The 13677-nt window shown below is 40.4% G+C and overlaps 1 protein-coding gene across 13 annotated transcripts in view; it reads right to left on the bottom strand.

Moving 5' to 3' along the window:
* Positions 1 to 13677, bottom strand: part of c2cd5 (C2 calcium dependent domain containing 5) — a 43297-nt gene that overhangs the window by 1813 nt on the left and 27807 nt on the right. For 3 of the 13 annotated variants that reach the window (XM_072695920.1, XM_072695915.1, XM_072695923.1), the window contains 16 exons: positions 12042 to 12156; positions 11139 to 11309; positions 10399 to 10590; positions 9349 to 9535; positions 9078 to 9242; positions 8935 to 8979; positions 7531 to 7671; positions 7383 to 7446; positions 7240 to 7301; positions 7004 to 7102; positions 6801 to 6890; positions 6143 to 6230; positions 5308 to 5391; positions 4092 to 4130; positions 3628 to 3729; positions 751 to 944 (listed from right to left, as the gene is read on the bottom strand). In XM_072695920.1, the coding sequence (XP_072552021.1) occupies positions 751 to 944; positions 3628 to 3729; positions 4092 to 4130; positions 5308 to 5391; positions 6143 to 6230; positions 6801 to 6890; positions 7004 to 7102; positions 7240 to 7301; positions 7383 to 7446; positions 7531 to 7671; positions 8935 to 8979; positions 9078 to 9242; positions 9349 to 9535; positions 10399 to 10590; positions 11139 to 11309; positions 12042 to 12156 (1838 nt within the window). Of the gene's footprint in view, positions 1 to 750; positions 945 to 3627; positions 4004 to 4091; positions 4131 to 5307; positions 5392 to 6142; positions 6231 to 6800; positions 6891 to 7003; positions 7103 to 7239; positions 7302 to 7382; positions 7447 to 7530; positions 7672 to 8934; positions 8980 to 9077; positions 9243 to 9348; positions 9536 to 10398; positions 10591 to 11138; positions 11310 to 12041; positions 12157 to 13677 lie in introns of those variants that run through there. The other 10 variants (XM_072695928.1, XM_072695917.1, XM_072695922.1 and 7 more) reach the window with 8 other exon arrangements.

Raw genomic sequence — 13677 nt, 5'->3', positions numbered from 1 at the left:
GAAGAATTGAATATTCAACCACTTGGGGCGCTCTACTCAGGGTTGTAATTTATCAGAATTAAATATTTGTATCTGTTTTAATATTAATAAAAATAAATAAAGAAAAAATAAATCATACAAACAGTGTATCAGTAAAAAAAACATAGCTAAACAAAGTTTATCTGACCTGACTTAACCATTTAAGGACATTTGCCACAAATTGAATAATCCAGGCCCATCAAACAACTGGTCAGATATGCAGAATTTCCTCCATGTGCAGAATTTTTCTGTATTTATATATTTGCTACTTTGCACATCTGGTTAGATCCTATCTGCATTTAATTGGCCTGTATGTGTGCTTTCTTAATGATAATAAAGTTGAATCTAATCTAAGATTAAAGCAAACCTCAGATATTAAACACATCTTGGCAGATGGTCTGCATATGAGTAGGGCAGGGTGGTATTTATATATACACATACACACATACATACATACATATATCTTATATATATATATTAAATTTTGTTTTTTGTAATAAAGTAACTATAAAAATACAGAAATATTTTATTTTAAATAGAATTGTGGAAGGGTATTACGAGTAAGAAACGCAGCCCATGTGGCGTTAAACGATATACCGAATGAAACGCCATAGCGCCCAGCGCTCAGTTTTAGTAATGCAATTATGAGAATTGAGTAAATATGATATTTTATTTAATACTACTCCGTTTTCAGAGGCTGTCCACTGTGTGAGTGAGCACGTTCCTGAATACCTCACGTAGTGAAGTGGTCTCCCTGATGAAGAACATGTTGATGATGCCGAGGTACTTGATTATTTTCGTTCCAGGAATAAAAGAGAGTGGCGTCATCTTTACCACAGCGACAGAGCCACCAGAGTAGGACCGGTTCGACCTGAGAGAACGAGACCGACCCTCTGGCAGTGGACTGGCCTTCTCCAGGGAGGACACTAAGAGATGGAGAAAGAGAACCAGAGGTAGAGAGGAGGAGGAGAAACAGTGCACATGGCTCTCAGAGGACACCCTATTAGATAAGGACGTGAATTTGGTACCAGGTAAACACAGGACAGAGGCTGCGGGGAAGGAGGACGTGTGTGCGTCTGTGCGTTTGTGAGCAGGTGTGCAGAAAGAGCTTCGTGTGATTAGAAAGCTCGGTGAGAACGCTACTGAAAATATGGACTACCATGCACGACATGCAGACACACCGGCACACGCTGAGAGTGAGTGAGAGTGAGCGAGCGAGCGAGCGAGCGAGAGAGAGAGAGAGAGAGAGAGAGAGATTGTGTTCATGTGGAATCTGCTGCCATGGTTAATCAGATGGCAATGAGACGAGTCTCCTACAGCTAGGACTGGGTGATACAGCAAACAACTTTATTATGATCAACTTTTCTATTTACAACAAATGGACAAAAGTATTGGGACACCTGCTCATTCATTGTTTCTTCTGAAATCAAGGGTATTAAAATAGTTTATTATGCTTTTGTTGGAGTAACTGTCTCTCCTGTCCAGAGAAGAAGATTTTCTACTACATTTTAGAGGAGCATTGCTGTGAGGATTTGATTGTTTTAGCAACAAGAGCACAAGTGCATCATCCCGCCTAATCCCAAACTCATTCATTCTAGTTCCACTGCTCCACAGCTCAATAGGGAATATGAAAACTTACTGCCACCATCTTGTTCTGGTTTTTTTTATTTTATAAAACTGAATTTATAAGCTGATATTTTTAGTAAATAAGGCGAAAGTGTTCATAGGCAAGTCTGTGTTCACTATGGCAGGCATCTTTGCGATGCTGCTGGGCAGTTATTTCCAGTCATACGAGACCAGTCCTCTATCTCTGTGAATGAGGACAGACCAAAATACTGGAAACTCAAGGTCCGATTGCGCTCCAAAAAATATTTAAAATCACTTATAAAATCTGATAAAATAACCCTCATAAATAGGTGAAGAGTTCGGCTCAATAAAGCTGGTCTCCTCATTAATAACGTCTCTGACTAGGCCCCGACCCATAGAAAACACCATCATGCCAAATATTACAAAAACTAAATATTAAAAATTCAGCTTTAGCATGAAAATAACAGCCCACACAAAAAAGAGGTATGCAACAGAAACTCCCAGTCCTGACTGACCACCATATCAGCAGCGTTTACATGTAAAATTAACCTCTACAATAAAAACACAAAATGATATTGGCTGATTTTATTTGTTTGGTCATTTGTAACCCAGATAAAAATCCGCACTTCATTACATTGCTCTATTTTAAAAACTGAAAGTAGCTCGTCTATTTCCTATATATTTTCTTTTACAATATATTGTTACATTTTGTGTTTTTTCATATTTTTGATCTTACATTTTAACCATCTTGCCTTTTTCTATGTGAGCAGACAGCCACTAAAGGATCTCACTACTAGCTGTACCCTGTAGGACTGTACGTGACATCAACTTCGACTTGATTACGCTCAACTACAGAGTCAAAGGCAAACATCGCCACCTGGTGTGAGACAGTTGCAACTGCGGCACTTCACACTGTAACAATTTCCTAATAATTGAACCAATAATAACCCCCAGAAATGTAATACATCAGCGTACTTTACTTGGTCAAAATTGTAATAAAACCTAATATGGTATTAATTTGCCTAATAATGTAATACAGGGTCTTGACAAACATTGATGTAATACAATTTTACCCAATAAAATTGTCTTATTACATTATTACCATTTGTAATGTCCATTGTATTATATATATTCATTTACTACACTTGTAGTACACAAGGCATTATTACATTATACATTCAGGACAAATTGCGATTCTCGTAAGTCTCTCCGACTGAGCTTCAACTGCTTGACAGGGAGTCTATATTGCTTATGGCAGTAGTGGCTCAGTAATTAGAGTGCTGGGTTACTGATCACAGGGTTGTGGGTTCAATACCCAGGTCTGCTAAGCTGCCACTGTTGTACCCTTGAGCAAGGCCCTTACCCCTCTCATCCAATGGGACTGTATCATGACTGACCTTATACTCTGACACCAGATTATTTTACTGTACGAATTTATATATATGACAATAATAGTACATCACAAGAAAAGAATGTCAATTTTATCAATAAGGAAAGCTGGCAGATTTTTTTTACCATCAATTATTATTATTTATAAATTTTATTATTATTATTATTATTGCTTTATCACCCCGGCCTATGTATACCAACCATCACTCAGCATACATAACCACAGCCCTGACATAAAGCCTTCATACGGCATCATAACCATCACATTGCATGGAGCTCTAGATTAGAATGCATGCCACTGCGAAAGATGTCATTCAGTTCATGCCTATGATGCACTTATGCAGGCTTCGTGACAGAGAGCATTCTGTGAGGTGCTGCCATACTTACTTATACATCATTCAGGCCAATTCAAAAACCACCACGGCATCATCATCATCATCATCATCATCATCATCGCTGCATCAATTCAGGTTCTTAATATACTGTCTTCACTAGGGGGCAGGCCTCACCGTTCACGCTCTGTCAATCAGTTCGGCCTGATCCGTTTATGCCAGCATAAGTGGGTATGCGTGAAGGCGCGCACGCGTGTGTGTGTGTGTTTTTGTGAGTCTGTGTGTATGATTGTGCTCCTACTTGTTTTAATTGATCCGCGTCTTATGGTATGAGCTTTCAGTCTAAGCTGCTCTATCCAGGAGCTGCATCTGTCTGTAAAGGAACTGTAATCAACTGAGGGGGCTGGGCACACACATAGACGCACACACACATATATGTGTGCCGCGCACACACACACGCACACAGACACACAGACAGAAAGACACACAGACATGCACGTGCCACCACATCAAATCACACAGACAGAGAGACACACACATACACACACACATACACACAACAGAGGGATACACAGAAGTGGAAATAGGATAGAACAAAAAGAAAAAAGAAAAAAAAAGAAGAACAGAAAAGAGGAGTAAAATGGATGATGCTGGAGTGTGTGTTGCAGCACTGCAATCTGTCAGACACAAAAGGAGCAGAAATCAAACCAAAAAACAAAACCCTGCCACCGTGAAAACACCCAGGCAACGAAAGGGGGCACTCACCTCGAGCACTCGGCAGAGAACCTGAAACCTCAGACAGACCTGAAACACACAGACACGGCATTTCACATCACTCTGAACGTGGTGACAAGATGAGGCGAGCGTGAAATAACATATACGTGTGGCCAAATGTTTTTGGACACCCACTTCTTTTTCTAATGAATGCATTCAGCTACTTTAAGCTGACACAGATGTGCATATGCAAACACACAGAGCTTGTTTAGTCCCTGTAGAAAAGCCCTGCCAGTAGAAAAGGACTCCCTGGAGCAGATCAACATAATGAACCTATTGGCACCATGCTGCCTAATAATGTCAGGCGTGGGCTAGTAGAGGGGTATAAAGCCCCCCAGCATTGAGCTGTGGGGCAGTGGAAGATCTGTGTTCTCTGGAATGATGGTGGTGGAGCTCCATCCAGTACTTTTGGGTGCACTTTTTTTTTATTAAATATCCTTGATTTCAGAAGAAACTATGTATGAGCAGGTGTCTCAATACTTTTGTCCATATAGTGTATGCATTTTCAAATCTCAGGAATTAAATCCCTATTAATATTAGCATTTTTATTGAGACACGGGAGCCACATTTACAATAAAACGTGATGAGGTTGTCACGTGGTGGCAAATTTCGTCCTAAAATGGCTGCAGTTCTTCATTAGCCTCTTTATTTTGCACGACGGGATTAATAATAAATAAAATAAATAATTTTAAATAAATAAATTAATATAATAAAATAAATAAAATAAAAATGATGCAAGTACATTTGGGATGTCATTTAAAGCAACAGTACATTATTTATAGACAAAACTAGTTACAGTGATGGAGTGGTAGGTCAAACTGAGGGACGCACATGCATCACAAAAGTATTACAAACATTAAAGTTTTATTTTTTAATAAATATATCTTCTGTAAAAAGGGCCACACAATCTATAATAATAAACATTTGATAATCAAATCACTTATTTAACGCATGTCAATACACATGGCCATGTATTGATGCAAAATGTGTTAAAATAATATGTTACTCTTTAAGAAATGGCATTTTGCTGTATAGAATTGGTAGCTTTAAGCTTTGGAAACACTTCTTTGCTTATTTCGCATGTTATCAAATGTTGCAGATGCAGACGCCACCTGTTTCATAGAAGGACTCTACTACAGTAAGCCTTGGTAGGGTTTTGGAGGTTCTCAGGGGTCAAAAAGGGCATAATGTTAGAATGAGAGTTTACCTTTGGCAGAGCTGAGAGGGTTGGAGGAGGATTCAGCGGTGAGCTCTAGAGGGAACTGGAGCTGCTCTTCATTTTCTGTAATGGCTGGAGGAGACATGCAGGGTCGAGGGTTCAGATTAGCTTTGGTCAACAGATTAAATAAGGGAAACTGAAGACATGATGACATGGAAGGTTATTTAACAACTATGTAAAACAAACACAAAAATAATTAGTCAATTAATTAACAGTGAATGATGGATGTCCATTGGAGAAGACAATTCACTTTCAGCTCGCCACCCTCTTACTGTAAACATGCTCACTTAGACTCGAACTGTGAGCAACTGCTTGGACTTCTTGGACAAGCTCAAGTGTTTAAAGGTGTTCTTCAGTCTGATTCAGCGAAGCAGATGCCTATACGTTGTCCTAAATATTATTTAACTAGCTTTTTGAACATTAAGCATATAAATTTAGCTCTAAAACCAGCATAAATAGCACATTAGCCGGAGTCCAAGCTGAACAACCTGACAATCAAATCGCTAAGCAAAGAATATTTCATGCTGAACTGAAGCCTACAGTACACTGGTGTTCCTCTGTGTTCAGTGAGTTTCTCATATTGAACATGTTCATATTAAACAACAGTTTAAGTATTAGATTCATGCTGTAAACCTAAAAAATATATAGCTGAGTAACTCTGCATCGTGGCTTTGAGGCTTATTTTATTTATTTATTTATTTATTTATTCAATTCTTAAAAAAAAAAAGATAGACCTGTCTGCAGCGAGTGCTGGACCCTAAATGTAATGCCTTTATAAATGCCCTTAAAAGTGTCGTAAACACCTGCAGGCACACACACTCACCTTTCATAAGAGACTTGTCGCAGCTTTGTCTGCCATTCTCTAGAGTCTGATCTTTATCAAAGCTCATTGCCACCGCTGTCACTGCCACCTGTCAATCAAACACAATACACAATTCACCTGCAGGGTCTGAAAAAGACTGACAACACATGCACTGATCATAATCCAGCAGCAAAAGACTCCTCAGCCCACTGTAGCCCACTTAACACTCACAGTGCAGATAAGCACATGGTTCTTTCATACATTTGATAATATAGGATGGATATTAGGATACTTTGTTTAAAGGGAGTGTGGAGTGTGGAGTAACGCCATGCTGGTTTGCAGACTGAGCGGATCACCAGAAAGCTCTGTTCAAATTTGCTACCTCATTCCTTATACATGAGCACTACTTCAGTCATGGAAGTATGACTTCTGCACACAAGTAAGGCACTGCATGTCCACAGGATGCTGTATAGCCTATCATTTAAATATGGCTACCTGGAAATGGCTCTAAATGTTGCATGTAGTTGCATTATTTGTGGTTTACAGGTTAGAATTTCAGTACATATCTAGTGAATTATACAGGCAGCACGATTTAGATAAATGCAAGTGAGCAAATTTTGAAAATTCAGAAGCAAGCAAACTGGTTTAACATCAACTCCACAGTCTCTGCAGTTCTCACCTGTATGAGCTCATCCTCAGGCACAGCAACAGTGAAGTTCACATGGCAGAGGCAGCAGGGCACCATGGAGCGCAGCTTGAAGTACAGACTCTACACAACACACACATGCCTTGAAATGAGAGTCTCGTTCCTATAACTATTCAAAGTCTACAGTTCATAAATTAGAGGCTGGGAGAAAATGAGGAAGGGGAGAGCGAACTCACCTTAAGCAGATTCTCGCAGAGGTCATTGAAGACCTTATTCAGGCCCTGATTGGTCAGGTTTACATTGCTGAGGCGGAAGACCCTCACCGATGTAAACATCTACAGGAACAAGAAAAACAAAACGGGAGATGTGGGAGACGTAGATGCAGAGCCTCACACTGCCTGAAGGTTTCTGTCCACTGAAGGGTCAGGAGATCGATCCTGTGCTGTTTTTAAGTGGCTTGGTTTAACTCTACCTGTAAAGCTGAAGTCCAGTTATAAATCCCAGGCATGATTTCAGTGTTGCAGCTGTAAAACCCTGAAAAAGAGACACAAATAAATGTATATAAATAGATACAGGAGGTACAGAAGAGGAGATGAGAAGACGCGAGAGGTGTACCTGGAGGTGTTGGGGCATCAGTAAGGAGGGAGTGAATGTCTTCAACAGCATCCGTGTCATCAATCTAAGAAAGTACCAAAAATGCAGCCTTAATATACAGTAATCCTCAACAAATTCATCTACATTCAGAAAATTCACTAAAACGTACCTCTAGAACGAAAGCATCCTTCTTTCCATGAGACAGGTCTAACTCAGACACCTCGTCTGAGCTCTCCGAGTGAGAGCGGAAGAGGCGGGAGCGCTGTCGGGGTTCAGGGATAGGAGACCCGATCACCTCATCGACCAATTCCTGCACAACGAATACACAGACACGGAGCACTCAGAGAAGAGCTGATGGCATGAAGTTAAAGCATCAGAAAAGGCTGTTGGATGAACGGGCGTTGCGCCACGGTACAGACGCCACGGTTCGGTGTGCACGGTCACACAGGGAATACAATAGGTCACAGAATAGGTCACGCAATGAACGAAGATTGGCGAGCGAATCTCACAAGGAAGTGTAATTTTTATTATCTATATATATATATATATATATATATATTTTTTTTTTTTTTTTTTTTTTTACAGCTCCTAATTACTTTTAGTACTTTAGTATTTTTCCCAGTTTGTTTGTTTGTTACATGTCATACTTGTGTTGCTCTCACCAAGTATGTGTAACTTAAATTAAAGAGATTCTGATTCTGATTAGACCTGCAAACCTTAAGTGCTGAACCATTGGTTTGCATGGAATTGTGGGAATTGTAGTGAATTCTAGAGAACGGCTATCGTAACTGTATTTATCACGTCTCAACAACTCAAAATAAATTTAATTAGCACACTACAGGTTGCTCCAGCTACCTCAGGGGGGGGCGTTATAAGACACTAGGTGGGGCTGCCTGTTAAAAATAACTGAAAAGAAACCTAGGTTAACTTTTTGGGGCTTGTTTATTACTGTTGTCCTGAACTCATACCAAACCATGAGGTCCAAACAGCAGGTGGCATCCAAACCGTGACCTTTTGTACCGTTACACCCCTGCAAAACACCAACGCTACATCCACTTTCATTAAAGTCATCCAAAGATGCTTTGTTGAGCCAAATGGGTCTCAAGAATTTGGCCAATTGCTGATTTACATGATCCTCACTGATTTACATGATCCTCACTGGCATGAAATCAACATTTTCTCCTCTGAATGACACAAAAAGAAGGTTGGGCAGCTTTAACGACCCCTTGCTACTCTAAAATAAATAAATAAAATAACACTACTGCACACTCTTTCCCTTCCCCTCACAAACACAGCATCCTCTCACAATTAGTAAACCACACCAGCCCTGCAGAAGGTCAGCATGATTAGTGGTGAAACACCTGTTACACCTGAAAGACAGCTGTGATGTATCCGTGTGTGTGTGTGTGTGTGTGTGTGTGTATGTGTGTGTGTGTGTGTGTGTGTGTTACTGAGTGCATATGTCCACCTTAGAAAGTGAGTGTAGAGGCAAGACGGCATGCTTTTATTAAAATAACCAGTGTTTGTGAATGCAGAGCTTGTACTGTATGAATTGCCATGCATTAGAATGTACCGTATTGATGCATCTGAAAGCTTCTGGATCCAGAGTGAATAGTTTCTTTATCAGTTCAGAGAGAAACACAGTATTAACATCCAAAAATCCTTTAGCAAAGCACTTGCAACCTCAAGCCACTGACAGTGTGCATGTGCACTCACCGGGGGGTTGATCTCATAGAGCTCCTTGTTTTTGGCAATGGTGTCATTGATTTTCTTCTGCATGTTTGAGATGTGTTGTTCGTATGTGATGTCACTAGGGGTCTTTCCTGCTATCTGGATTCCTCCTGGACTGGGTAGTGGGGTCAGATAAACTCCTGTAGCTGACTATAGCACACACACACACACACACACATACAGATTTTTTTTAGCCCAACTTTATAAAAGTTTATAAAAGTTTGACAGTGAGATGAGTAAAGGCTGCAGTACTCACAGCCAGGCCCAGCAGCATGTTCTCTCCGACACTGATCTGGATGCGCAAGCCGAACAGTGCATTCATGCTGCGCAGCTTCAGCTTGTTCATCAGCTGTGTGTGCAGCTCGTACTCCAGAAACGGCAACAAGTTACTGATGGCTGTGGCGTTGCCCTCCCCTTGAGCCTTCTTTTTAGTCCGACAAAGCCTTAAAAAAGGAAAGAGAGATTTAAAGGACCCACATTTGACATTTTTCCTGAATAACTAATTTTTATATTACAATTTTCCAGTCTCTCCTAAACAGGCTGTTTACTCATATGCAAATAATCTCTGTTTTCATTGGCTTCCCTTTATTGGCTTTGTGCAGGGTGCTTTTTACTAATTCTACAATTCTGCCGTTAATACCGGCTTGTGACTGCACTCAAATGTCTGACATTCAGGCATGGTGTAATGGAGTGGTTTCAAACCCTGGTCCTGGAAGACCAGGAGGTTTCCTGTTCTAACACACCCCCTTCAACTTAGGAAGAGCTTGTTAATGAGCCAAGTTGCTGGACCAGATGTGTTGAGAGCAGGATAAACACTAAAATGTGCAGGACAGTGGGTCCCCCAGGACCAGGTTTGCCAGTCCCACTGAAATAGTGTTTGCATCCAGCTGTGCATTGCGCATCTTTTGTATCTAGGTAAAAAGTACTGACTTTATTATAAGTTATATATGTAGATTCTATAATATATATATATATATACACCCCAATCATGATAAATAGATTGAGCATTTTAAAATCTCATCAATGCTGAATAAAGGAACATTCCGAATATTGCTAATATGTAATTTCCTACATTTAAGCCACTGAAAACATGTATATTACACAAACATAATTTAGATGTTAATGTGTTAAGTCATTTTGTGGCATTTCTATTGGGTCATGTGTCATGCAATTCTGACACAATATTAAGAACCACGAAGATACAATATAAAAATTCACACGTACAGATACAAGGTTTTTGCATGACAATATACTTGATGTCGTAGATGTTTACAATTGACGATATACTACAGTGCATATGACTCACCTGGCCTGTATAAGGCAACCCTTTCCAGTAACACTGGCTTCTGTAGGCAGGTCTATAGTAGTGAAGAGCACATCTGGGACTTTAAAGCGCCGACAGCAGTGGCAGTACGTGAGCTGAGCAGGAAACGGCATGTTCAACTCATCATATGGGATGTGACAAAACCCACAGCCAGGGGGCGCAAGGTCTTCAAACCTAAGAGCAATAAATACACCACTACTCAGTAAAGCACAAAGGAAAAGACACAGCATGCTCAGTAAGGATTCTCTCACATTCATCCATGTAAAAAATAATAATAATAAAAAATATATAATTCTTTAATTTAACATTAATTATAATATATATATATATATATATATATATATATATATATATATATATATATATATAGATAGATAGATAGAGAGATAATATGAGTAAGACTATTAATAGACTTATTATGTAAGACTACATAAAATATTGTCATAAATCTATTTGTTTTTTTTGTTTTTATACATATAACAATCATGGCTATCCCCTTGATTAGACCTCATTAGCTGTATAAAGGCATATTAACACAGTCCCGAAGTCCCGGACACATACAACACTCCTATGAACAGATGCAGACCTCTCCCCCTAACATTTAAACGTGTTAGTGTCTGTGAGAGCCAATCCTCGGAACATCTCCGACCACACACAGCAGCCTCATTAGTAATGTTTAGTGAGGTTTTAGTCCTTTAGCATGGGGCATGTGAATAACCTACCCTAATGAGGCTGAACTACCCATATCACCCTCGCCTTTCTCTGCCCCTGAGGTAAAGACAGGCGCTTGTTGTCGTGACAACCTGTGATCCGTGTCCAGGGCACCGTCTTGCATGAAGCGGGAGCTGAGGATTGCAGCTGTGCCAGATGCTGACAGGATGCACACTTCTTCGCTGCAAAACAGACACACACACAGCCCCGTGGCCTCTCCATAAGTGTGTCTAAAGAATAGGAATGTGTGTGAGCGTGTGTGTGTACACTGCTGTCAAATATTTAGGGACACCTTCTTTTTTATTTAATTTTCAAAAGAAATTGATTCACTACGAGCGATTTTGATTTTGAAGGTTAGGTCAGAAACATGCTTATATATACAAAATATCATATCTAGGGTGTCTTTTGCTGTTCACACGGTCACAAACACAACAAATGTGTGTCATGTTAAGATAAAGAGCAGATTTGGGATGCTTGTACATGCAGTGAGAACTGGTATATCTTGGTTCAGGGCTCCCCCTACAGTAAATAGAGTGTCATTCACTGTTGCACCACTGCCATAAATACAAATTGCGGTTTGAGCACCATGGACAGCTGTACACCTGCATTTCTGGACAAGCTGAGAGCTGCAGAAGCTTGATCTGAAGGTGGAGCAGCATGTGGGCTGAGGCAGTAGAGTAACACTACAGGATTCTACACTAATATGACTCTATGGGTTCTGCAGCGTTACACAGCAGTTCTGGAGAGAGGTTCTCCTCCTGCAGCTCCACCACCAAACCTCCATAGTGCAGTAGCAGCAGCAGCGTTCCGGCCCGGAGTGGGAATGACGGAGACGCTTTGAGTATATTTCTAGATGTCCCTAAATCTTTGAGTCAGTATGTGGGCAAGCATATGTGTATGTGTATGAATGGTACCAGATGCTGGTGGACTCGCTGTAGCCCACCACAGCATGGCAGCCCAGAGCTTTAGCATGAGACTTTATCTCCTGACGAATCTCCTCCCACCAAGCATCTCGTGTCTCTGGCTCATCTGAAACACACACAATCACAACCTCACACACCGGCATAAAAGTCACAGTGCACAGACACTCTCTCACTTGCACTCACACACACAACCTTTTCCTCTCTGAGAGCGAGTGGTTTTCAGAGACGCTCATGAGAGCAAGCACAAATAGACCCCTTTGCAAGTATACGACAGACCAGGAGAAGAAAGGAGCGAATGGCAATGAGGAGGAGGAGGAGGATGATGATGAAGAAGATAATAATGCAGGTGTGATAATTAGTTTTGCCATTCTCCTGATGGCTCCTCCTCTTACATTTAGGGAGGTGCAAAACCACACGATCAAACACTCCCGACTGATCAGAGCATTCATTCGGTTTTGCTGTCATGCGATCTGACAGGAATCATCATCAAGGGCAAACGCCACCCTTTTCTGGGAGGTGCCAGTAGCAGAGGGAGTGGATGAAGGGTGAGCGAATAAATAAAGACGCGAGCAGAACTGAGAAGTGGAGGTCAGAATAAGGGCACTGATGTGCATAATGGGAACGAAGGGGGACTTGCAGGCCAACCTCCTGTACTATAGCCTGCGCTATACGCTCTTAACATTACACTGCAGTTCAAAAGTTTGAGATCACTGTATATTAAAAAATATAATAATTAATTATAATAATATTGTACAAAATGAAGAGACCACCCTACATGGTCAGTTTCCCTGGTTTTACTGTTTATAGGCAGTGTGTTTTAGGGAAATGAATATTTGTGTTGTAAATTAATTTGTGTTGAGCATTTATTTATTTATTTATTTATTTTTTTATTAGCAGAAATGAAACTGCTCAAAAACAGCTGCTCAAATAATGCAGATAAATGATGATAATAATTATAAAGTAAAGAAGTTATTATTCAGATTTAAACACAGTACTAATATCTGAACTCTGAGAGCATTCAGAAATCACTATGCTGAAATAACCTCGACGGCCAATCACAGCTCTCCTGTCTCGGCCGGCTCTCCACTAGTCTCTCACATTGCTGTTGGGACTTTATGCCGTTCATAGTCTGCAGATTCAGATAACTCAGCTCTGTTTGATGAAATGCCTGGAATAAAGCGTCTGTCAGACACGTAGAGCTGTATGTGGACTATTTCAACCAAGCATAGATCATATACTGTAGTCTTTTATGTATAACTATTCCTGCCGAGTAATCTGAATCACTATGTGAATGTTTTTTAGCCCTCACGCTGTCAGCATCTTTAGCTCTGTTCATCATTTTGCAGCTTCAATTTTATTAAAGAATTATTTGTAGTCATTTAAACTATTGGCTTATACAGGTTTAATAGGTTTAAATTGATACCACATTTAAATAGTGATTCAAAACCATCTAAAAGCTGCGGTCACTCCAGGCTTGGGTCAGTGAATTTGCAAGTTACACTCATTTCAATGGGATTCGCCACTTCTGGCAATTTTGTGTTGACGACTTCCAGAGTGCTACATTTCACATCCCAAACCAACAGCGCTCTTGCTCCGGCTGCGCTGACATCTAGAGGGGCGGCCCAGC

This window comes from Salminus brasiliensis, chromosome 13 (assembly GCF_030463535.1).
Source record: "Salminus brasiliensis chromosome 13, fSalBra1.hap2, whole genome shotgun sequence".
NCBI lineage: Eukaryota > Metazoa > Chordata > Actinopteri > Characiformes > Bryconidae > Salminus > Salminus brasiliensis.
Note: the sequence above shows the minus strand (reverse complement) of the source record. Positions and strands in the feature narration are given on the sequence as shown.